The sequence below is a fragment of the Magnolia sinica genome, chromosome 11 (assembly GCF_029962835.1).
Source record: "Magnolia sinica isolate HGM2019 chromosome 11, MsV1, whole genome shotgun sequence".
NCBI lineage: Eukaryota > Viridiplantae > Streptophyta > Magnoliopsida > Magnoliales > Magnoliaceae > Magnolia > Magnolia sinica.
The window spans coordinates 50951683-50975814 of record NC_080583.1 but is presented as its reverse complement, the minus strand read 5'-3'; the positions used below and the strand labels follow the sequence as shown (position 1 = coordinate 50975814).

General features: G+C 40.2%; 1 protein-coding gene across 2 annotated transcripts in view; it reads left to right on the top strand.

Moving 5' to 3' along the window:
* LOC131219128 (sodium/proton antiporter 2) overlaps nt 1–24132 on the top strand; it is a 78865-nt gene that overhangs the window by 19402 nt on the left and 35331 nt on the right. For both annotated transcript variants that reach the window (XM_058214129.1, XM_058214128.1), the window contains one exon: nt 23097–23273. In XM_058214129.1, the coding sequence (XP_058070112.1) occupies nt 23097–23273 (177 nt within the window). The remainder of the gene's footprint in view (nt 1–23096; nt 23274–24132) is intronic.

Below are 24132 nucleotides of genomic sequence, written 5' to 3'. Positions count from 1 at the left end.
CTCTCTCTCTCTCTCTATAAAATAAAATTCAGTCATCTTTCAAAAAAATAAAAAAAGACTGGTTAATAATGAAATTTCATGACATTTGGTGCACCAAACACAACATAATATAATAGGAAAAATAGGGCAAAGAGTACGTATAAAACAAAGAAAGAGCAACTAAATTGATTTAATATTGTTACTTGTATTATTTTATTAAAATCATTAAAAAGATCTTTTTCTTTTTGTTTTTTTTTTTGTTGAAAATAGAAAATGTAACAAATCATGACTGTAATTATGTTTCCCTGGGTAGCTTTGGGTCGCCATCTCGGTGTCCCTTCTTGTATTTTGTTGCTCTCTCTCTCTCTCTCTCTCTCTCTCTCTCTCTATATATATATATATAAAATAAAATTCAGTCATCTTTCAAAAAAATAAAAAAAGACTGGTTAATAATGAAATTTCATGACATTTGGTGCACCAAACACAACATAATATAATAGGAAAAATAGGGCAAAGAGTATGTATAAAACAAAGAAAGAGCAACTAAATTGATTTAATACTGTTACTTGTATTATTTTATTAAAATCATTAAAAAGATCCTTTTTTTTTTTTTTTTTGAAAATAGAAAATGTAACAAATCATTGATATTAATTGATTTTAATGTTTTAGTGGAAAATAACTTTTAATGTAAAGCTACATAGCATGTGGCATAGGTTATCTAGCGTGTGGAGTATGCTAATTAGTGTGTAGTGTAGAGTTACATGTGACTTGAGCTATTTTCATTTGCTACATACCATTAAGGCTAAGCTACGCTACATAGTGTAAGCTACACATGCATAGTGCAAGCTATTTAAAACATCAGTTTAAACTACAAAAAAATGTAGTTGCTGACACATTTTTGTCATTGAGACTATGCTTTTCCCCTTTAACTTAAAGAATATGGCTGTCTTCAACTTGTTTCTCTCACCGAGTCTATGCTTGTACTAGAATTTGGGGTTAAAAAAAAAAATGCTAGAACCCAATTCACAAACAAGTTAATAATATTAATACAAAAATTGATGTAAACTAATTTAACATATAAAAACTACCATTACCAACTAATGTAAAAATAAAAACTTATCAATCATATGAAGTGTGTGCTTAATGGTCCTATAACCAGCAAGGTGTTCCGTATCCGTTATGATACTCTTGTAAAGGCCGATACGTATAGGTAACAGCCATGACTGTTATGCGATACGGGGGTGAAAAGGGGCAGTTGGTTTTTTGAGGCTGTATCAACCGTTATGGTGGCCGTAAAGGCCGTTATAGGGCATAAAAACGATCACTTTTTTTTTTTTTTTTTCTATTTAAATTCAATTTTCTCTTCTTTTTCACTTTTCTCATTTCAAAAACTCTCCTATATCATTTTACAACAGATTTTAACGACTCTTACTATAGCTCTTAAGATTGAAACTGTGAATTGAAGTGATTTGAGTGAATAGAATCTCCGAGGGCAAAAAATTGAAAAAGCAGTATTTATGCCTTTTTCTGATTTTTAGTTCTAATGCTTAATTGTGATGTGTAAACATTAGAGACAATCATATTAAACAATTTAGTAGACAACCCGATACAACACTGTCACCAAAGAGTGGACTGTTACACTACCATAAACGTGTTTAAAAAAAAATAAAAAATGAATACATATTTGAAATATTTATACTATTCTTGATTTTCTAGATATTTTTTTTAGAATTTTTTGAGCAAAAGAAAATTTTCAACCGTTACAGGGGTTGTATCAGCCGTTATGGTCGATACCCGTATTGGTAATGGTGGTGACCGTTATGGCTACCGCTACCGATACGGAATACCTTGATAACTAGTGTTCAAGTTGTCGGTATTGCTACAAGTTTCATTGGCTGGGGATAAAGAAACAATATTGTTATCGCAGATAATATTGCCAATAACAAGAAATGTGGGAGAAACATGAGGAAACATGGAGAAAATGGTGGAATTTTTCAATGAAACTTCAGGAAATGTTTAAATACACATATTTGCATATTTAGGAATAAAAAATTTGTAAAAAAATGCATACATAATATGTTTTCATTTAATGGGGGCCTAAAACAAATTGTCGTAAGAAATCACTTTAATAATAAATCTCATCAAATCAATTTGCAAGCAAATAAACATGTACAATCGTCCAAACATTATACATCAATGCATAAATAAGCATATAAACACAATTCATGCATCATGCATGATGATCTAACCATCCATCCATCCATCCATCCCATCCAATCATCTAAACGTCCATCCTATCTATCTATCCAACCATCCATCCCATCCAATCATCCAAATATCCATCCATCCTTTCTATTTGTCCATCCAACCGTCCATCCACCTATTCATCCCATCCAACCATCCCATCAATCATCCAAACACCATCCATCCATCCCACCTATCCATCCAAACATCCGTCCATCCATCCATGAAACCATCCAACCATCCAACCCATCCAAACAATCCATCCCATCCCATCCAATCAGCCATCCAACCATCCATCCCTCCCAGCCAATCATGCATCCAACCATCTAACCATCCCATCCAATCATCCATCCATCCAATCCATCCATCCATTCATTCATCCATCCAACCATCCCTCCAACTGTCCAATGATCTCATCCATCTATCAATCCCATCCAATCATCCACACATCCATCCATCCATCCATCCATCCCATCTATCCATCCATGTAACCATCCCATCCAATCATCCAAATATCCATCCATCCATCCATCTCATCTATCCCTCAATCTAATCATCCAAACATCCATCCATCCATCCATCCAATCATCCAACCATCCCATCCCATCCCATCCCATCCATCCATCCATCCCATTCAATCATCCAATCATCCAAACACCCATCCATCCAATCAACCAACCATCCATCCATCCATCCCATCTAATCATCCATCCATCCATCCATCCAAACATCTAGCCATCTATCCCATCCATCTCATCCATCCATCCATCCATCCAACCATCCATCCTACTATCTATAAAACCATCCAACCATCCATCCTACTATTTATCCAACCATCCATCCTACTATCTATCCAACCATCCAATCATCCCATCCTACTATCCATCCAACCATCCATCCTACTATCTATCCAACCATCCATCCTACTATCTATCCAACCATCCAACCATCCATCCAAATATCCATCCATCCGTCCCATCTATCCTTCCCATTCAATTATCCAAATATCCATCCATCCATCCCATTTACCCATTCAAACATCCATCCATCCCATCTATTTATCCAACCATCCAATCCCATCTACTTTATATATATATTTTTTATAAGGTTTTCTTTGAAATGTAATTTTTTCATGTAATGGGAACACTGCCTATAACATCGCTCATTGATTATATTATTTACCCGTTTATAAGACAGAGGGTCTTCAATCTTGATGGCGTCCATGATTTGATTCCATTGTTGGTCATGTCTTGTTGTCACCACCGTTAGGACTATAATGGGCTCTAGAATGGCAACCATGCCATGGACATTATCTCAAAACACGTTACTTAGAACTACTTCGTCAACCCTTTTTCCCATTTGATTATCACTCTTATCCTAATTTGCCCACTCAGCGGAGGTGAATGGGGCTCTCAGACCATTTCTATGTCTACTCAAGCTCTCAAATGCAATGAAGTTTGTAGTGAACCATGTTGCCTTTGGCTATATGTGCCCTTCGTGCTTTTTCCGCAGCTTACAACTAGGTGTGGCTATAGATGAAGTTTGTCACTCTCCTCCTATCTTGGATCACACTTCTCATAGTTGGCATTTCCTCTATTGCCTCTAGCATCAAACAATGCACTGAGCTGAGCATGGCGTTCATTAAAGGCTGTACTTTCTTATTTAGTCCTTACCAGCCTTAATCACTGCACTCACATTATCTGTGATGATTTGGATGACATTCTTCAACCTCCGCTTATACTTTCCTTTATTGATCCACAAATGTAGTTTGTTTCTTAATCTTATTTGACATATCAATTGGCTTTAAAAATAGTCTCCTTAATCCATAAATGTAGTTAGTTTCTTAATCTTATTTGACATATCAATTGGCTTTAAAATTACTGTCTAACTTTAAAATATACCATGAAATTGATTATTGACAATCTAGTTTTCCTTCATCCATAACACATCAACGTAACTCCATTTGTCTCCCATGGTGGCTTCATTGAGTCTGTGTAATTCTTCAAGTCCTTCACTTGCTTCTCCAAGCAACTACTTGTAATACCATGTTGTGTGGTGTTGGAGGCTTAACTTTGGGCCTGGCACGTTGCACTTTATCAATCGTATTTTCGAAGTGTGGATTGGACGCTACATTGGCTGACACATGGTTGTATATGAATTACTTTGAAATAAACAAGCCCATCCTCTTTGCCAAATTTCCTTCACCCCAAGGATCTCTCAATCACTTTTGCTTTGCACCCTTGTTGTTATACAATGATGGATCCATGGGTGAATCCAACATCCGTGTGCTTTGGGTGCAACATAAACTAGGCCTTGATGTCCAAGCCCTTGAAGTTCCATCACCCTCCTGCCACCATGCCATTCTACTACCACTATCCTTGTGTATAGACCCCTCAAATGCAAGCCTATACTCAAACCATCATGTTTGTTCCTATTGTATGTCTGCACAAAGTCATGAATAACCTGTCTATTAGGCAATCTCCTCCACTCTGTTACACGGTCATAGAGGTATCTAATGTCATCGTTGTCATTACTCAGGCCCTCATCCACAGCTTCAAGTCCCCGTACAGGATGTGGCAATTCTTCCTTCTCCTGATCACGTGCTTCCTGGCCTTTTCAACATGCAACACTAGATCATAACACTTCATCTATGCTTTCACTCATGATCATAAATGCTCCCCCCCCCCTGCTTCCTCTTTTTTATTTTTTTGGGAGAGCAAATGCTCCCTTTTTTGGGAAAAGCAAGAAAGGACTCTCTCCTATTACTTAAGCCAGGGCAAATCCTGAAGAAATACAACAAAAAGGGCAGCAGAAGCCCCTAGGGACAAAAGAAAAGAAGAGAAAATCCACACATCAGGCTAGGGGCCAAAAGCCTACACCCTGGGGTAGGGAGAAAATTAAAATGAAAACTAAGGGGGTAAAAACAGAGAAGAGAAGGCGCCTGCTCTCTGGGCTAAGGAGAACCCACATCCCGGGCCAGGACATCAGAGAAGAGAAGCTAACTCCGTTGGATTAGGCGGCTAGAGGCATCCAACGGAGCATTGATAAACTTCAAAAGGAGATCCCTTTGGTGCTTTGAAACAATACTAGCTTGGCACCCAAAGTAGGAGATGAAGGTGTGAACTCGACGGGCATACAAGCACATCTCCCATGAAGAGGATGGAGGATCTAATAAAGCACGCAAGCTCTCGCCATTATGCAGTTGGATGCTAACACCTGCCACATAGGCAGAATTTAGTTTGGAAGTGCTAAGAAAAAGAGCTTGGGCTTTTGTCCCTTGGCCCATGCATGCTAACTTCAGAAAATGATTCCCCAAATGTGTCTAGAGGAAAGGGGAAAGCAAGGAATGTCAATTCTACAATTATTAATTTCTGCACAGGCAATAATCCACCACGTCCTAGCTGCATTACGTAAGCATTTTGGATGAGTTGGGTAACTAATTGTGGTGCAAGATGTAGGAAAGTCCCAGGCCGTGGAGAGGTAATTAGGGGCTTTGGTAGCAATAGCCATACCAAAAAATGAAAATGATTCTAGCCCTTAAGTCAGAAATAATATTTTTAAAAATGGCTTATTTAGGAAGAGTTTTAGAATTGAAGATGTGCAAGGCCAGGAAGCTAAGCCTACGTAGGGTCTCAGAATCTTAATTCATACAATTTTCCACAAGGTGTTTAACTGAATGGAGAATGGAGGGAAAAACAACAAAAGAGATGATGAATTTTGGGGGAAGCTTTTCCCAAATCCAGTGGATAAACCCACAAGCAAAGAATAAGTGACCAATCATTTCAAGAGTATATGGACAAAAAGGACATACACTATCATCAATAATATTGATTATAAAGCATGTCCTTGGTTTTTAGATGCTCTAGAAAAATCATCCACGCAATGATGGAGTGTGTGGGAATAGATCCGTTGAACTAAATGAATTGAATCTTTTTTTTGTTGGGCATCCAGACCCACATTCCTACAAGCTCTTACCACATTCCTACAAGCTTTAAGAGCTGAGGCAAGGTTGGAGAGAGTCTTTGGGGCATAGGGTCCACATGGTTTCATCGTCAATTGGGATCAATGATTAAATTGTTGGTGATATTGTCGATAATATCGCCAAAATATTGTTATCGACGAACCGCCAACATCGAAAACGCCTTGTATCGTATCCCTGCTGGATTTTGACGATTTTACAGTGGTAAATGCGCTTTTTTTTTTCCCCGATATAAAATAGTATTATCATGATATTTTTGAAAATATCGCACCTACCACTCTTGAGCACCACTCCGACCTAATCCTTTCGTTGAAAATTTCTTTAAATATTGCGAAATTATCGCCAATTGACACTCGATTTCTTCCGTCAGTGGGTTTGTGCGTAAATGGCAGAAATTCAAAAAAGAAAATCAAGAGAAATGGTTGATTTGACTTCATATCTGTTTGGGTTGTCATTTTCGGTAACTCCTCTTCAAGCTATTTGGATTTGAGCATCTGATTTGGTTCAGAGAAAAAAAGAAAAAAGAAAAAAAGAAAAGAAAAAAAAATCTTCTTCCTCTTCTTCCCATGCAACCTGCCTCTCTCTCTCTCTCTCTCTCTCATAAAAATGAATGAGCACTCTCTTTTTCTGTCCTAGAAATGAATGAGCTTGAAAAGGTTCCCTTTCTCTTGTAATCAATTAAATGAGCCTTGAAAGGCTCTCTTTATGTCATTTGACTCATTCCAATTAAGGAAGAATATTGTGTCATTAAAAATTAGTTATATGATACTCAAACAATGTATGATACACCGACACTTTAAAATTGTACATTGATGCATGCATGAATGGTTGGTTGGATGGTTGGATGGATTGGATGGATGTTTGGATGGTTGGATGGGATGGTCGGATGGTTAGTTGGATGGATGGGATGGTTGGATGGTTTTTTGGATGGATGGATGGTTGGATAGATGGAATGGGTGGATGTATGTTTGGCTTATTGAATGGGATGGATGGGATGGTTGGATGCATGGATGGATGGAATAGAATGGTTAAATGGATGGATGGACGGATGGATGGAATAGAATGGTTAAATGGATGGATGGACGGATGGATGGAATGGTTGGATGGATGCATGTTTGAATGGATAGATGGGATGGATGGATGTTTGGATGATTGGATGGGATGAATGGTTGGATAGATGGATGGGATAGATGATATATGAATGTTTGGATGGATAGATGGGATGGTTGGATGGATGATTGAATTGGATGGTTGGATGGATGATTGAATGGGATGGATTGAATAGAATGGTTGGATGGACGGATGGATGGTTGGATGTTTGGATGATTCGATGAGATGGATGGTTGGATGGATGGATATTTAGATGGATGGTTGGATGGGTAGATGGGAGGGATGGATGTTTGGATGGATAGATGATGCAGACATTAGTGCTGCACCCTTTAGAGTGTACTAGAGGAGGAGGCATTGTTGACAGAGTACCAGAGTGGAGGAGTTGATGTGGATGGATGCCGAGTCCATTGGACCCATTTTCTGACGCGCTATGAGTGCATAAGCGGCATTACTGCACCTTAACCGCAGGCCCATGGGGCGGATTTCACACCCTGTCATGTGGATGTTTTAGTTTTATACGTTTTTTAGTTCTTTTTCTTGTTTTCAGGGGCTTTAGTGCACTTTTTTTCCGTGGCTTATATATACACTGTGAGAAACCCTATTTTATTAGTGAATGAATGAGAATTCGTATGCTTTCTTCATCTTTTACCAAAGAGATTAGGGTTTCAGAATTGGCCCTTGGGTGTTGAGGATTCCACACCGGTTTCAAATTTTCATTTTTTCTACATCTTCGAGGTGAGAAAAGGTTAGAATCAACCGTCTTCTTTTCTTTGATACCCTAGAATCCGTACTCTCTTTCATCTCGAACCCATCTCTTCTTCATCTCTTTCGTTCATCTCTGGATATTCTCTTTTGGTTTGAACGAAAAGGAGGGATGGCTAGTCAGGAGAATCGGATCCAAGTTTGTGGATTGGCTAATGCTAGATCTAGATATCCTCATATCCCTAGGTCCTCCATTTTTTACTGTTTACTTATGTTAAGGGGCATGAACTAGACGGAATGATTTCATCTCTAGGTTGAGATTTGTCTAATCCCCTTGATTGAAAACAATTAGTTGATTAATTTTATTATTTGAATTTCTTCAACCTGATTATAGATGTATATAGGGTTAGGCCATCATATGTCCCTACATCAATAGATGAGATAGTTGGATGGTTAAGTGGGTAGATGGGATGGATGTTTGGATGTTTGGATGGGATGGATGGTTGGATGGATGTTTGGATGGATAGATGGGATGGCTTGATGTGATGGTTGGATGAGTGGATGGGATGGTTGGATGTTTGTATAGATGGATGGATGGATTGATTGGGATGATACATTGACTTTTATTATTATTTTTAAATATTCTAGCCAAAGTCAGAGAATTTGGGTACGGGAAAAACCACTTAGTGTCCTAATTAAAGGTACTAACAGTGATGTTCTCACTTAATTCGAGATCTTGGATAGCTTGTTCGCTGAAACGGTCGAAGAGGCTATTGTCTCCTAAGTAGGGGTCATTCCAAAAATTAGTAAGTTGACCATTCTCCGCAAGGAATCTGTCATGGCATTTAGTACTGTCGCGGACACTGAGAATGCTTTGCTAGGCCCATGATGCATTTGTAGAAAATTTTCAACCGCCATATAGATTTTGATGTAATGTATTTGGAGCGGATCCATCTTCCCTAAAGGCTTTCTTAATTGCAAAGAATTTTCCAAAATAGCTCTAGAAGTCGGGCCTTAGTAGACATTTCAAGGGAAATTATTCCTAGCCTGCCCACATTCTTGGTCTTGCAAACTTGATCTCATCCAATGGAATGGAATTTAGTAGAGCCCCAAGGAAAGTCCGTAATGTGTCTCAATAATATCGTAGCACGATTTAGCGGGTATAAAAGCATGGGACCAAAATATATGGAGATTGGAAAGAGTTGATTTTATTAACTCTAGCTTGCAAGTAAAAGAGAAGGAAGCTTTTTAACTACCCAACTTTTTTTATCAAGGCTATCAAGTAAAGGTTGGTGGTCTCTAATAAGAAGCCTGGTAGAAGAAAGAGGCACTTCAAGATACCTAAGGGGAAACTCAGTCTCTTCATATTTAAAATTGCTTTAATTGTATCTTTACAAGGGCAAGAACCAAAGATTAATAAAACAGTCTTTTTGAGCCTTATGAACGAGGTACTCAGATTGGTTTTAAGCAGATTTGTTTTGGTATGATATTGTTTTTAAGCAAATTTGTTTTGGTATAACATTCTCGTTCAAAGTTCTACCTTGTCTTACCATTTGCAACATTCAAAACCGTGTTTAGTACATCTTTGTGAGCAAGAATTGTACATGAAGTGATCAAAGCGTACTTTCATCAAATCATAGGTTAAATATCCATATCATATCATAATAGGGGACCTCATTTGAGCTGAAAGAAATCATTTATATGCTTTGTTGGCAGCATCCTAACTCTTTATATGGGTACACGGGTTCTTGGGACTTGATGCCTAGTACTAGAAAATTGTTAAGGAGAATGGTTGGAATCTATGCCCGGCCATCCCCTTATTGGAGAGATGCTTTTAAAAAGTGGGTGCTTGAAGCTGATGTTGCATTCAATAAACTCAGACAAACTTTATGACCTTCACGCCTTTATTGACATCACCTACTTTCTCCAAGCTCTTCATGATAGTCTGTGATTCATTTGGCATTTGAATGGTGGTTTACACGAGGATTTGTCTATAGCCTACCTTTGTAACCTTTTATAACTCGGTTTGTGTGCCTATCACAGGGATATGATGCTAATTATTCTTGTGGTGACTGTGGCAGGAAACCCTACCTCTTGGGAAGCTATATTAAAATCCGTATTGATCACCATAGCTCGGAATATTTTGTAGAGTAGTGAGTTCCATGTTAGCACAATAGAAATGGATCTCAAAGCATTATACATGTAGTGACAAGGTGGCTGCCCTATCTCTTGGGACGGAGTTTAAAATCCGTATAGATCACAACGTGGAATATTTTGTGGAGTAGGGTCCATTTTAGAACAACGGAAAATGATCTCTAAGTTGACTAGGTATATGACTACATAACTACTTATGCTAGGGTATTAGAGAACGTTGTAGCAAATGCGTTGTCACAATAGTGTGATGGATCCTTTCTAGCAGTTATATTCTTCTAACAAAAGATTTGGGTCATCTTTGAAACTTTCTTGGTATAGAAGTTGTCATATCAGAGGAAGGAATTAATGTCTTAATTAAAATATGTTTTGGATTTGTTCACAAAGATGAGCTTTCTTGGTACTAAGCCAATTGATATACCAATGGATCCAAATCGTAAACTAGTTCGTGATGAAGGTGTGGTTGAAGACCCAGGAAGATATAGAAGATCGGTCGGAAAGTTTATCTATCTGACTATCACTCGACTAGATAGATTATGTGCTGTGAGTGTGGTGAGCCAATTTATGAGCTCTCCAAGGGTGCCTCACATGGATGCAATTGTTTGGATTTTACGGTATTTCAAGGGAGCTCTAGGCAAGGGAATTTTGTACACAGGGAATAATCATCTTGAAGTCATGGGGTATTTTGATGTAGATTGGGCATGCTCTCTAACCGATAGGCAATCTATTACTAGGTACTCTGCACATTTATAGGAGAAAATTTTGTAATGCGGAAGAGTAAAAAGTAGAGTGTTGTAGGCCGATCAAGAATTGGAACTAATATATAGGGTGATGGCTCATACCATGTGTGAGCTTGTGTGGATCAAGAAGTTGTTACAGGAAATGTGTTCTGCAGAACCTACCTCTGCAGTTATTTTGTGATATTAAGTGGCCTCTCATATTGCAAACAATTCAGTCTATTATGAGAGAACCAAGCATATTGAAGTTGTCTCTCACTTAACTTGGACAGTCCAATTCATTCATTGAGCTTGTTTGAATAGTGTCAAACAAACTTTCGAAGGTGTTAGGGAATGATGGATGATGTACATGATCGTGGCTAGAAAACTATGGAAAGAAGACATGCTTCGCCGGAAAGGAGGGTAAGAAAGAAGCAAGATCTCTCTTCCTTTCCAATCCTTTATGTTGAGGGGTTCCTTGAGGGATGGCTTCCAATCAGTTTCTCGCGCGTCTTTAGTAGAGTTTGGTAGAGCAAGAGCTGTAATGGAGGTTGTACTTCCTTGGGATTGTTTCTCTTCGAAGCTGCGAGGCTTCGCCTTTGTTCGGATGGGGTCAAACGAAGAGCTAGCTCGGGTGGTTGAGTTTCTTTACAGTAAAAGTTTCAACGATAGGAAGTTACTAGTCTAGAGAGCTAGGTTTGGTCCCGTGCTCAAAAGTAGTAAAGGGGGTAAGTTTCCTTGAGTTGGGAAGGCGGTGGAAGTGTTGGTCAGCAATGTAGACCAAGAATAGGGGAAGAAGAACAAGCAAAATAGAGAGGCTGACCCCTCTGAGGCCTGAAAAGTTTCTTTTGCTTCCTATAGAGACTCATGATGGGTGTGGCTCTTGTTCTCTCGCAGAAGGAGCATTTAAGCATGGGGGACGATTGTTGTTATTGGACGGAGGAGGTTGGCATATTTAAGCAGGTAAGTGTGAACTTGAAGGTGGTCGACAAGGCCTCCTATTCTTTATGATCTGTTGTCGCAGTAACAACCCCCGATGCAACTATTCCTCAAATCAACTTGGCTGGAATATTCTTGCAATTGGTTTAGGGAAGATTTCTCGATCAGACCACTAGGACCTGCCAAGGTATAGATTTGGATTTGCCCAGTGAGGAATTTGGAACTGTTAATGGCTGTAGGAGGCATGCATAGAGACGGGCCGATTAGGAAGATTCGGAAGTGGGAGGATTTCTCACACTCTGGAAGTGAACCGAAATGGTATCTCATTTGGGGGATTCCTTTGGAGTTGTGGTCCAATGATTTCTTCGGTGCAGTTGTTTGTTGCCTAGGAGAAGTAATGTTTACTGATCAGGCAACGGATGAAGGGGAGGAGCTAGGGGTAGCTCGGTTTGTGTAAGGCAGAAAAATGCTCTATTAGATCCAGAAGAGATCACAGTTAGGGCTGTACATCGAGCTGAGTCGAGTCGAGGTGGGCCAAGCTTGGCTTGGTTCTTCCGTACTCTCCTCAAGTTCGAGCTCGGGCTCTGCTTCAAGCTTACAATTGGAGCTTGGCTTGTTTGCCAAACCTTTCGAGTCGAGCTCGAGGCGAGCTAGTGGATCGAGTCGAGGTGAGCTTACCTTGAGTCGAGTTAAGCTTCCTCCTAACCCGACCCAACCCAGCACCTAACCTGCACCTGACTCAACCTGCACCCGACTCAAGCCAGCCACCTGAGCAACTGACCCAACCCCCAAACAAAATATTCAATTAATTAATTATATATATATATATATATAATATTAGATAGAGCCATAAAGGGTACCTTGTTGTTGGTGCTGAGAGAGAGAGAGAGAGAGAGAGAGAGAGAGAGAGAGAGAGAGAGAGAGAGAGAGAGAGAGAGAGGGGAGAGCTCGGGCAAGTGCAGGCCATACAACTGAGACAAGTCAGACAGACACCGAGTCAAGCTCGGGTGAGTGGCTGAGTGGAGAGAGAGAGAGAGAGAGAGAGAGAGAGAGAGAGAGAGAGGTGTGTGTGTGTGTATATATATAAGCTGAGCCAGGTTCAAGTTGAGTCGAGTCAAGCTCCCCTATGTTCAAACTTGGCTCGTTTTCAAAATGAGCTGGGTCATATGAAGCTTGGCTTGTCTTGAATTGTCGTTCGAGTCAAGTCAAGCTACATCGAGCCAAGCCGAGCGAGCTTTTCGAGCTAGCTTGGCTCATGTACAGCCCTAATCACAGTAATGGTGGGGAGGAGTATTTGTGTCTAAAGGTGCAACGGGAAGTGGAATGGGGGTTTCGGCCAGGTGGGGTGAAGTCTGGAAGAATCGGGAGGTGTCCTTTCCTCTTGGTAGTAATGACGGACTAGCTAGTGTGGATGAAGGAGCTTCTTTTCCTTGCTTCGGAGTTGCATCGGCCTGTAGGGAGACACATGTCGCGTTACGAGTGGTGGAGATAAGGTAGGTAAGGTTAGATCGAATGAGATGATGGCCGTTGCCTCTTCATGCGCTGCTGGAGCACCAAACCTCTCTTACTCCTCTCCGACCCTTCTTTCGAATGGAGGCTCAAAGTTCGAACCTACGTCTCTTCAAGGAGGAGGTAGCGCGATTGAGGCTTCAGATTTGGATCGGGACAGATGTCTAAGGGAGATTTTAAAGGGGAGTTTGAGCCCGGCTTTGGTTCCTCGGGGTGTCTCTCGCCTTTACACGTGGAGGGAACCTTCGTTCTCTCGGGTGGAGTTTGAAACTCATGTGACTTCTGAGTTTTCTTTTTTATGTGGTCCCCCTTCGGCACGCATAAACTCCACAAGTGTTTCTCTTTCACCTCATCTATTCGATCATATGTGTGGCTCCTTCGCTTGTGAGATGATTATTCAAGCCCTTACGTTTAATTTAGGAGAGTCTTAGCCCCTTCTTTTGCTTAGAAGAAACTCCTCTAGTCTGAAATCGCGGAGCCTTGCGGGAGAAGATTCTAGAGATAAAAATCGGGAGGCAGATGTAGCACAACAAGGTCTTTCCAATCCCTCCATCGATGCTTCTTCAATCTTGGAATTGGAAGATCGATCTTTTATGGGAGAACGGGAGGATAAATCTATTATAGCCAATTGGGAAATGGCTTCTTGTGGTGACTATAAAGAGGCGATGGAAAATCTTCTCTTGGAGGATGCAGAGGAAGGAGTCGATGCGCTAGCTTTTTCGAATTCTGTCGATGGCATGCTCTCATCGTCACCCCCCTCTGTGCTTAAAAGATGGATAAGGAGGTTTCACCTTTAGCCCTGAAGGCTTTCGATTTTGCTAAAGAGTCATTACAGGATTCAGGGGTGTTAGTGCACTGATTTGGGCATCTTGTTTGTCAATCACGTGAGTCCATGTGTCATGTGGTTGGTTGAGCCCTTGGAAGTTGAAGACCGATTACAGAAGAGAAAATGAGCATCAAGGAGCAAAGAACAAGTAACTGAGGTGCCTTGGTGACCCTAACTGTAACGCCCTGAAAATCGGGGGTCGAGCATAAACGCAACCCACGAGTTCCAACGCATCACTTATGCAACATAGATAATGATGATTAGATGTTGTCTGTGTTAGTGCATTAATCATGAGTGGGATTATACCAAAACAGTAATTCATACTCCAGATCAATTCATATAACGCAAGCGGAAGACTGGAAAATGTATATAGACGCGTATGAGCCAAAAGGATCACGATCGGACTCCAGAGTATGAATACATCACTGAGTCACCATATACATGTAATAGTTCAAAATAGTTCAACTACAATAATAAACCCTGTAGCCCCTTCGATTCGGATGGCCTAAGCAAAACCACCAGAGAATTGCATATATGAGAACTCATCCTGATCGTCATAGTAATCGGGCTTCGCCTCCTGAGTCGCATCGTCATCTGCAACTAAGACAGAGTCTGGTGGGTGTTCAGAACACCGTCCCAGAACGTGGGAGTAAGTGATCAACTCAGTGGAACAATAAAGCAAAGGTTAACATGTTCTCAATTCAGTCAAGCAGTAATGACAAAGCAGACATATCAGACATTCCTAGGTACTCTTATTAATGCAAGGATAAAATGTAAGCATGATGCATGCCCTTGCCTACACTCCCTCGTGCGACACCATCTTACGGTCGCGGCATGCTTTCTTCCCTTTGTGCTCTTCAACTCGGGGCACATGCAGTGTGATGAAATGAGCGTGATTACCGAGTTATTATTAGTCCTTTTCATACAACGGGATTAGGAAGTTAAGGTACCTCCCTTATATCAATTCCCAAACAATGATCCATTATAGGGTCGTCAGTCCTAGTAAATCTCATACGATGATACGGTTCTAGGTCGCTACAAAGGGCTCGTCACCTTATCAGTGCAAGCCTAGTGTACTCTTGTTGGTACGTAAGGGCTCGTCGCCTCTACGCAGTCTTAGCGTACGCTCGAGGTCATTACAAAGGGCTCGTCACCTTATCAGTGTAGGCCGACAGCTCGAATACAGTGTCCCATACCACTGTATTCGGCTCACGAGACTCTGTTGCTCACTGGTCACTACGGGGAGGCTCGTCACCCCAGCGTAGGCCGACAGCTCGACCACGGTGTCCTATACCATCATGCCCGGCTCATGAGTCTTAGTGGATCGAGGTACTAAGGTTTAAAGGGTTTTCACTGGTGAGTTTGGTACCTTAGATTCAAGTAGTAGCGTCCATACATAGTAAACATACATCGGGTCAATCGGGTTACTTGATGAGCTCGATTAGTACGAGCGCACGTTGAGTTGATCGACATGAAGTGCGTAAGCACTCCGTGTGGCCTAACCATTGCCGACATCCCACGTACGGCTTGGATTCATTAATCACATTCTATGTGGCGAAACAACCTCAGCCACCTATTCAAAGCCTGTTGCCGATTGCCTGGACTATTTCATAGTCCCAAACACATTCAATTAGAACGGATAATCATACAAGCTAATCAGAACAGTAATGGATCAACCATTCCAATCATACTAGCATATGAGCATTTGATGGATTTCAACTTAAACATGAATTCACACATATGTAGTTCCTAAGTAAAACAGACAAAGATTGTAAGTTATATGAAGGAAATCATACACATCGTTAAGGTAGTTGAGAATCTCTTCTCAACGGCCATATAAAGTATAATATATTACACACTTGATCATTCAGACATTTCTACAAACACTTAGACTACACATTCCAACATACATGACGTATGTTGGTGATAGCACGTCTTAGGGCAAATCCTTTCGCCAAGGAGTTGTTACACATACAACTAGCACAAACACACGATAATTAATCATGGCAAGCACACGTTCAAATTTCATACGCATACGATACTTTCTACATATACATGGAATACACTAAACTCAATATAGTTCATATATATCAGAAACGCGAAACAAACATCGCATTTGGCATGTGAAATAGCACCCACATCAGTAATAAACCATTAACCGACATTGAAAGCCATGAAAACTATAACCTATACGTTTATAATCCGCACCTTTCGCTAGTAGACTTGTAACGAACTCAGTTTTAAAGCTAAGTCTTTGTTTACGGCAGATTGGCAACCTATAGCATAAATCAGGTTAGCTATTTCATAACTTACACTATCTGAAACCCTAAAATAGATTAGGGTTAGGTTTTCTTACCTAAGAATGGAATCGGAATCGCCTGTATAACGATATAGGAGTGGCGGTTGAGTGCGTGGAATAGCGGGATCAAATCCCAGGAAGAATCTCCAACTCTCACTCTCACTTTCTTTCTTTTCCCCTCTCTTTTCTCTTCTCTCTCTCCTAGGGTTTTATCAAATTCGTATGGGGTGAGAGGGAGAGGGTTTAAGGTCCTTATATAGGCCCAGGTTTGATGGGAATGGCCCTAGGGCCAAGGTATACTTAGGTTATATCCAAATACGGACTGTTTCGGTCCAACGGAGCACTTCTGGTGGCCCCTTTTCCACGTGCGGTCGGACTTAAGCTCCCTGACCATGGATCTAGGTCAGGCTAAGTTTTCGTTCCGATCGGATTTACAGATCAGCCGTGGCGGACCAGTTTCAGTTCAACGGTCACGGTCACTCGATCAGGGCCACAAGTACATCGACATGTGTGGGACATTTCTCCTGATCCGAGGGTATATTTGGGTCAGATTTTGACGGTCTGAATCCTTATATTTGGCCTGCAAGCGACACGACTCAGATTACTTAAATTCAGATTTTATATCTAAATATTTTCACGTTTCTCACACTCTTCGCTCTGGGCTCAAGTTGTGCAGTTCTAGACACAATTAAGACTTGATTTCCGAAGGGGTTGTCAAGTCCAGTAATGCGGTCATAACTGTATAGTTTCGGGGTAATCAGACTTTTGACGTGCGGTCTAGGTCTGATACGGAGTTTCGGTGTGCTTCCGAGAGCAACTGGGTTTTGAGATGGATTCTAGATTTCAGGGTAATGTAGCGTCAATGATTCTACACGTTTTTGGTCTTGTAGATCATATTTAAAGTGATTAGTGCTAATTTCATAAGCACTCTAGTTTAGCACTTGCTAGCATTAACCTAATTTCTAAAAGGTTTTGGTCCTGGGTAATTTCTGCCTGAGGTGGTACTCGGGTCTTTGTACGGGTTTTTTCGAGACGTTACACTAACCCTTGAACTTCTAGATGATCCTAGCCCAATAGGTAAACCTTATTGATCATCCCTTAGCCTTAGAAGCTTAATTGGAACATGATAAGTAAGGCTAGTAGAGGTGCATAGTTGCTGTGAAATCGTATGCCCAAAACAACAGTTTTCGAGTGGTCTTCGATCCCATTGATGGACTATTAATAGGATTCAATCCAATCGAAGGTCCACTTGATCAGATCGAAAAATGAATCCAACAACCATACAGAGATAATTCTGGATTTTCTCGATGGGATCGCTAGAGGGTTCGATCCCATCGAAGGACATTCGATCCCTTCGAAGGACCTTTCGATCATAACGACAGCGCTGTTAACTAGACGTTGCAAATCGGTTTCTTATAAAAGAGCATTCGGTTCTTGTGCATTTGGATGGGTTTTTGGTGCAATAGAAGCATAGGTGATTTCATGTTCATATCTCTCATCCTAAGCTTTTAAACCAATGAGTTCTAAGCCATCTTCCTTGAGATTAACACTCGAATGAGGATTCCAACCTCCACCTTGAAGATGAGCTTGAACTCCATTTTCTAGAGATTAGACTCAACCGTATTGGTATATCCTTTGTCTAAATCCTCTAGAAGACATGTAGGTGAATTTTCTAGGATTACAACCTTCCATTAGTTGTAGGAGATTCACTCAACCTCCTATCACCTCGCTCACCTCAAAGAAGCACTACATGTCAGGTGTTTGATCTTGAAGTTGAAGCTCGGGCAAAGCATCGACATCATGATCAGGGGAGCAAAATGGGAGATGATTGAAGCACGGGAGAGCATCGATCAGGCAACCCAAGATGACGTATTAATGGGGCTCAATTCAACAAGGTTGTCATTTATAGATTCCATGTACACTCCTTCCTTGTGTAGGATTGAGTGTAAAACTAGATTAGGTTCTTGTGTATGATCTAAATCAAGTCCTTGTGTAAGCCACCGGACACGGGTGTGTACGTGTTAGTTTTCTTGGGAGCCTTCGACAGGAGTAAACGTAGGTCCTTGGACTAGGACCGAGGTTCGTGGCGAGCCTATAGAAAACTACGTAAGTATCTGGGAGAGCCGATCCTTGTATTGGATTGTAAAGGTTAGAGGTGAACCTGATTTAAAACCTCCGATAGTGAAATCTGGTACACTTATGGGTTGAGTGCGTCCATTGGGAATGGAGTAAGGAAACTGAACCACTATACATGCTCGTGTTTGGGATTGTAAAGGCCAAATGGAGGCCTCGTATCATGGCTATTTTGTGGGTTGTTTGGGGAGTGAGAAATGTGTGTTGTTTACGTAATGTAGCCGTGTCCGTTGAAGAAGCTATTTGTAGAATCAATCATCTTTTATCCGGTTGACAATGCTTTTCAATAAAAGTCTCTAGTGGAGAAATCTTTCTACCGTATGTTTGGTCTTAGACCTCTTCAAGACCTATTCCCCAGGCTGGCTCTTATCTCGACTGATCGATCTCAATCGTGGAATGCTTCTCTGTGCAGGTGGGTCTATTGTTTGGAACCCTCCGTGTCGTAGGAACTTGACGGATGTAGAGATTGTCGAATTGTTGTACAAAACTTATTCATTCATATATAGTGTTCCAAGTATTAGTATCGCTACAAGTTTCGCTGGCCAAGGATACGGAAACAATATTGATATCGCCAATAATTTTGGTGATAACCGGAAATGCGAGGAAACATGGGGAAAATGGTGGAATTTTTAGTGAAATTTTAACAGATGTTAAAATCTACTTATTTGCATATTTAGAAATAAAAAAATTGCAAAAAGAATGCATACATAACAAGTTTCCATTTAATGGGGCCTTAAAACATGTGTTGTTGTAAGAAATCAGTCCTACCATCCCATCAGCCAATTTTGTCATCCTACCACCCATCCAACCTTCTATCAAACATTCATCGATATTGTAAAATATCATCAACACATGATATTTCACAAAGAAATCATCAACACTTGTAAAAGAAATGAAAGATTATGGTCTCAATATCATGCATGTTGCGATATTGATAATATCAAAATATTATCAATATTATCAACAATGACAAATTGAACACTACATACAACCATGTGCCCATAAAAAATGGAATGAAAAATTTTCTAATAAACAAAATTTTGATGATATGATACGTTGGCGATATTATTGAAATATCTCTGATACGCTTGTGATACAAACGTTACCTAGAATTTACGAAGTCGAAAATATTAGCGATACATTGACGATATCGATGCATTGGCAATATGAGTGACACCTGGAATTTACGTAGTTGAACATATTGGCAATTACATTAGTGATATTGATACGTTGGCGATACTTAGCGATACATTGCTAACACTTGGAATTTCTAATACTACCAGTGTTATTGGTATCGCTACCAGTGTTATCAATATCGCTGAGCTGGGGATAAAGATAATATTGGAGATATTTCGATAATATCGGGGATAATTCAAACACGGGTACTTCCTGAGATAGATGATGTGTATCCCTTACACTTACATATTATTATGATTGGATCCTGCCCAACTCTACTTGCAAGAGCGCCTCAAGTGGGAGCGTGCGTCAGTAAGTTCTTTTATAGGACTAGGGTTCATGGTGAGCCTATAAAAAACTACATAAGGTCTCTTCAAGAGCCGATCCTTGTATTGGATTGTAAAGGTTAGAGGTGAACCTGATTTAAAACCTCCGATAGTGAAATCTGGTACACTTATGGGTTGAGTGCGTCCATTGGGAATGGAGTAAGGAAACTGAACCACTATACATGCTCGTGTTTGGGATTGTAAAGGCCAAATGGAGGCCTCGTATCATGGCTATTTTGTGGGTTGTTTGGGGAGTGAGAAATGTGTGTTGTTTACGTAATGTAGCCTTGTCCGTTGAAGAAGCTATTTGTAGAATCAATCATCTTTTATCCGGTTGACAATGCTTTTCAATAAAAGTCTCTAGTGGAGAAATCTTTCTACCGTATGTTTGGTCTTAAGATCAACTTGCCAATGTGTTCACCAAGGCTCTCAGTCACTGTCAATTTACTCGCATTTATTCCCAGTTTTGCGACAACGCCATCTATGCTCCGACTTGAGGGGTAGTGTTGATGAACATGAGTATGGGCCATACACTTGTACAACCTACCTAGACTTGGTGTTTGATCATATTCACGTGTCTATTCTTATTTCTTAATGTCTATGGGTACTTTGGGCATTTTTGGTTTTTATCACTTAAATATAAGAGAGAGAGAGAAGAGGGATGTTTTGATGGGGACATTACGCGCATACACGCACGCACGCCGCTCCTACGCATGTACGGAAGGAGAGGGAGGGCCCCACCGTCGATCTGGGTTGATGATGACGTCCAGGGAGGGTCTCCTAGTTAGAAGACGGAGTTTTGGCTCATTAGAGTGAGCTCAATAATCAAGTAAAGCCCATCATGGGATCTCATAATTGGGGCCCACTAGTCGGATTGATTTCATATTTTAGGTTTTGATTATTTATATTATTTAGAATATCATGAACGCTTTAGATTTCTTTGTTTGGTTTTAATTTTAGTTTACTTTATCACCAAGTAATAGGTTGCGCACATGGCGCGAGTTTTGGAGTATAGGGTTTTCTTATAAATAGGCACCCCTTGTAGTTCTTTTGATTCATTGAAGTTGAATAAAAATTCCTGTGTGGTTTTTCTGCTCTCTGAGTTTCTGAGTTGTGGAAAAATTAAAGTGGGTGCGAAGCCCTCCCTTTTCGAAGGGCTGAGATTAAAGTGGGTGCGAAGCTCTTCCTTTTCGAAGGGTTAGCTACCGTGGTGCGAAGCCACGTTTAATCCCATCTGCCCCTCCATCTTATTTCATCCCTCCCACAACCATCTTTGTGCCCAATCCGTTTGTTTTGCAGCTGTTCATCCCTCCACAGCTAGTTTTCAGAATCTGGCCCTACAAGAGGGTTGAAACTTCGACAGAGCACCACGCCCAGACCACAGCCCGGATCGACGTGAAATTTGAAGGTCTTGCAGCTCTAGCCCGGCTGACTAGGGCTAAGAAGCTGATTTAGGAAGGCGAGCCTTCATCGCATGTGCAGCCAGCCCCACCTGCGCACGTGCGTCAGCCCCGGGGCACCGTTTGCACGCGGGGACTATTTCTGGGACATTTTTCTCTTGTTTCCTCTTTTCATCGCTAATTTTATAAACCCTAACCCTAAATCGACCTAAATCCCCAATTTCTATCTCTTTTCTCACCCTAGGGTTCCTTGATTTGAAATTCATGAATTCCTTGGATTAGGGATTGATTGTCATGCATGTGTGGATGATTTCTATTTCCCTTTGAGTATTGTTTGGTTCATAATTTTTATTGATCCAGCCCTAACGTGTGTAGGCCTGGACCCACATAGATTCCCCTTAATTGAATATTTGGACTTTTGTGTAGGATGTGGAATTTGTGTAATTGTTTATGAACTATGTGATCTTAAATCTGAAATCTTGCACATCATATCTGAATTTCATGTCCTGCATCATGTTTTTACCCTTTTCTCTACTCTTCTCATTCTCTTATCTACAACACCTATTTTTCCTAGTTTCCTTCTTGTTTTCTCTATTAATATACAGGAAAGAATATGTTTGGACACATCTCTTAAAGTCTTTGACATGCAGTACTTTCTGATGACATCACTAGGACACTTCATCTATACAGATTTTGAGGTGCAATGTTGTGTCCAGGAGTGTCCAAGTGTCGCCAAGTGCCAGTACGGCAAAGTCCAGAAAGTAGAAGTGTCTAGGTAACACTGCTAGATTGTTACCTACCCTAGATGGATATTGGCTTGGGTGAGGTAATCCAGTGATAAATTTATTTATTTATTTATTTTTTTGGGGGGGGGGGGTGTGTAACCAGGAGGGTCTGGAAGATTGGAACTATTTGGTTCTGCTTGTTTTTGATGCTCTTCTTCATCTTAATAAATCCTTCTAGTTTCTCCCAATGAATTTCTCAGGTTGTTTCTCCTTTCCCCATTTTATTCTCATTCTTGTCAATGAAACCATTAACTTATTACAGCGAGTCCTAAGAATTGAAATAACAGTAGGTAATGTGGTTTTTGATTACATATTTACATTCATGTCTTTGCGTAACTTTATTTATTTTTAACTAACCAGCTGAAACATGAACTTTTGTGGACATGTGCATGTTGGTATGTCACTCAACCTAGATTGGTATTTTTCATGTTGATTGGTAATTACATTTTTATTCATTTTAGTTATAATCCTTTGGTGTGGTTAAAGAAGCAAGAATGGACACCAGATGCAATTTTCCCTCCAAGACCACCTACTGTCTCAATGCCTTGACCTATATTCCTCTGCATCTTTAGTCCCTGTTAATATTTTGTTAGAACATGTTAATATTTGCTTGCAACAATTTTGTAGTATGTGATCATCCTTTCAACTTCTTTGGTGTGGTTAAAGAAGCAAGAATGGACACCAGATGCAATTTTCCCTCCAAGACCCCCTACTGTCTCAATGCCTTAACCTATATTCCTCTGCATCTTTAGTCCCTGCTAATATTTTGTTAGGACATGTTTCATTTATTTGCTTGCAACAATTTATCATCTTTCCTTGCAGGCCCCTTCAACTGATATTGCTGTGACTGAACTAAGCCATGCATCTGCTGAAGTCAGTGAGATAGTTTTTTTCGTGCTTGGTGCAATGACAATCGTAGAAATAGTTGATGCACACCAAGGTTTTAAACTGGTTACTGACAACATCACGACTCGGAAACCACGAACCCTCCTTTGGGTGGTGAGCAATCTACCTTAGTTACTATCCTCTGTTTATGGTATGTTCTGCTTGTTGACTGGTTGGTTTATCCATTAAATTTATTCCTGGAGCTGAACTCAATAGGTAAAAGATGACTTGCTTGTCTAGTTCTAGTTATTGTCATTTGCTATATGCCCTGCCTTGGTATTTCTTTATTTGCCTTGTATTCAGGTGTTTTGTAGTACGCTACAAGCTCAGTTCCTTCAGTTTATTCTTGTTTAGTTGAGAATTCTAGCATAATATTTGACAATTTATCCTTTTTTTTTTTTTGCAAATAATTTGCATTTGGTAGGTATCCATCATATGCTGCTATCAAGCAGTTGATAGATGATACAGTAGAATATTTTCAGCTACTTAGGTTTCACAAAGGAGCAGCAAAAACTTTGAATTCTATTGAAATTACAGTAAGACTACCTTAAATTGGTTCAAAACAAATAGTCTATCCTATTCAAACACGCATTCTAATCCAAGGAGGATCGATAGAATCAGAATTTCATAATTGTAAAGACTCCCGAAAATCCCTGAACGTAAAACAATTTGGAAGCCAACATTATTAGAATCAAACTCCCCCTAAATGAATAGGAAATTATCTTTAAAAAAAGGGGAAATCTTAAAGATACTAAAACCATAATGATTGAAAAATGATGTCCATTCCCCTACTCTAATCACAAAATTAAAGCCTAAAAATAGCAATAGATTTAAGAAGCTTTGGGCGTATTATCTCTAGTATTGGTGTGAGAAGAGAGTTAGATTCGAGGGTTAATGTCTCATCAAGCCTCTTTTCCGAGAAACTTGATGAAATAAGGCATCTCTTTGAACCAACATTTAGAGAAACTGTCTT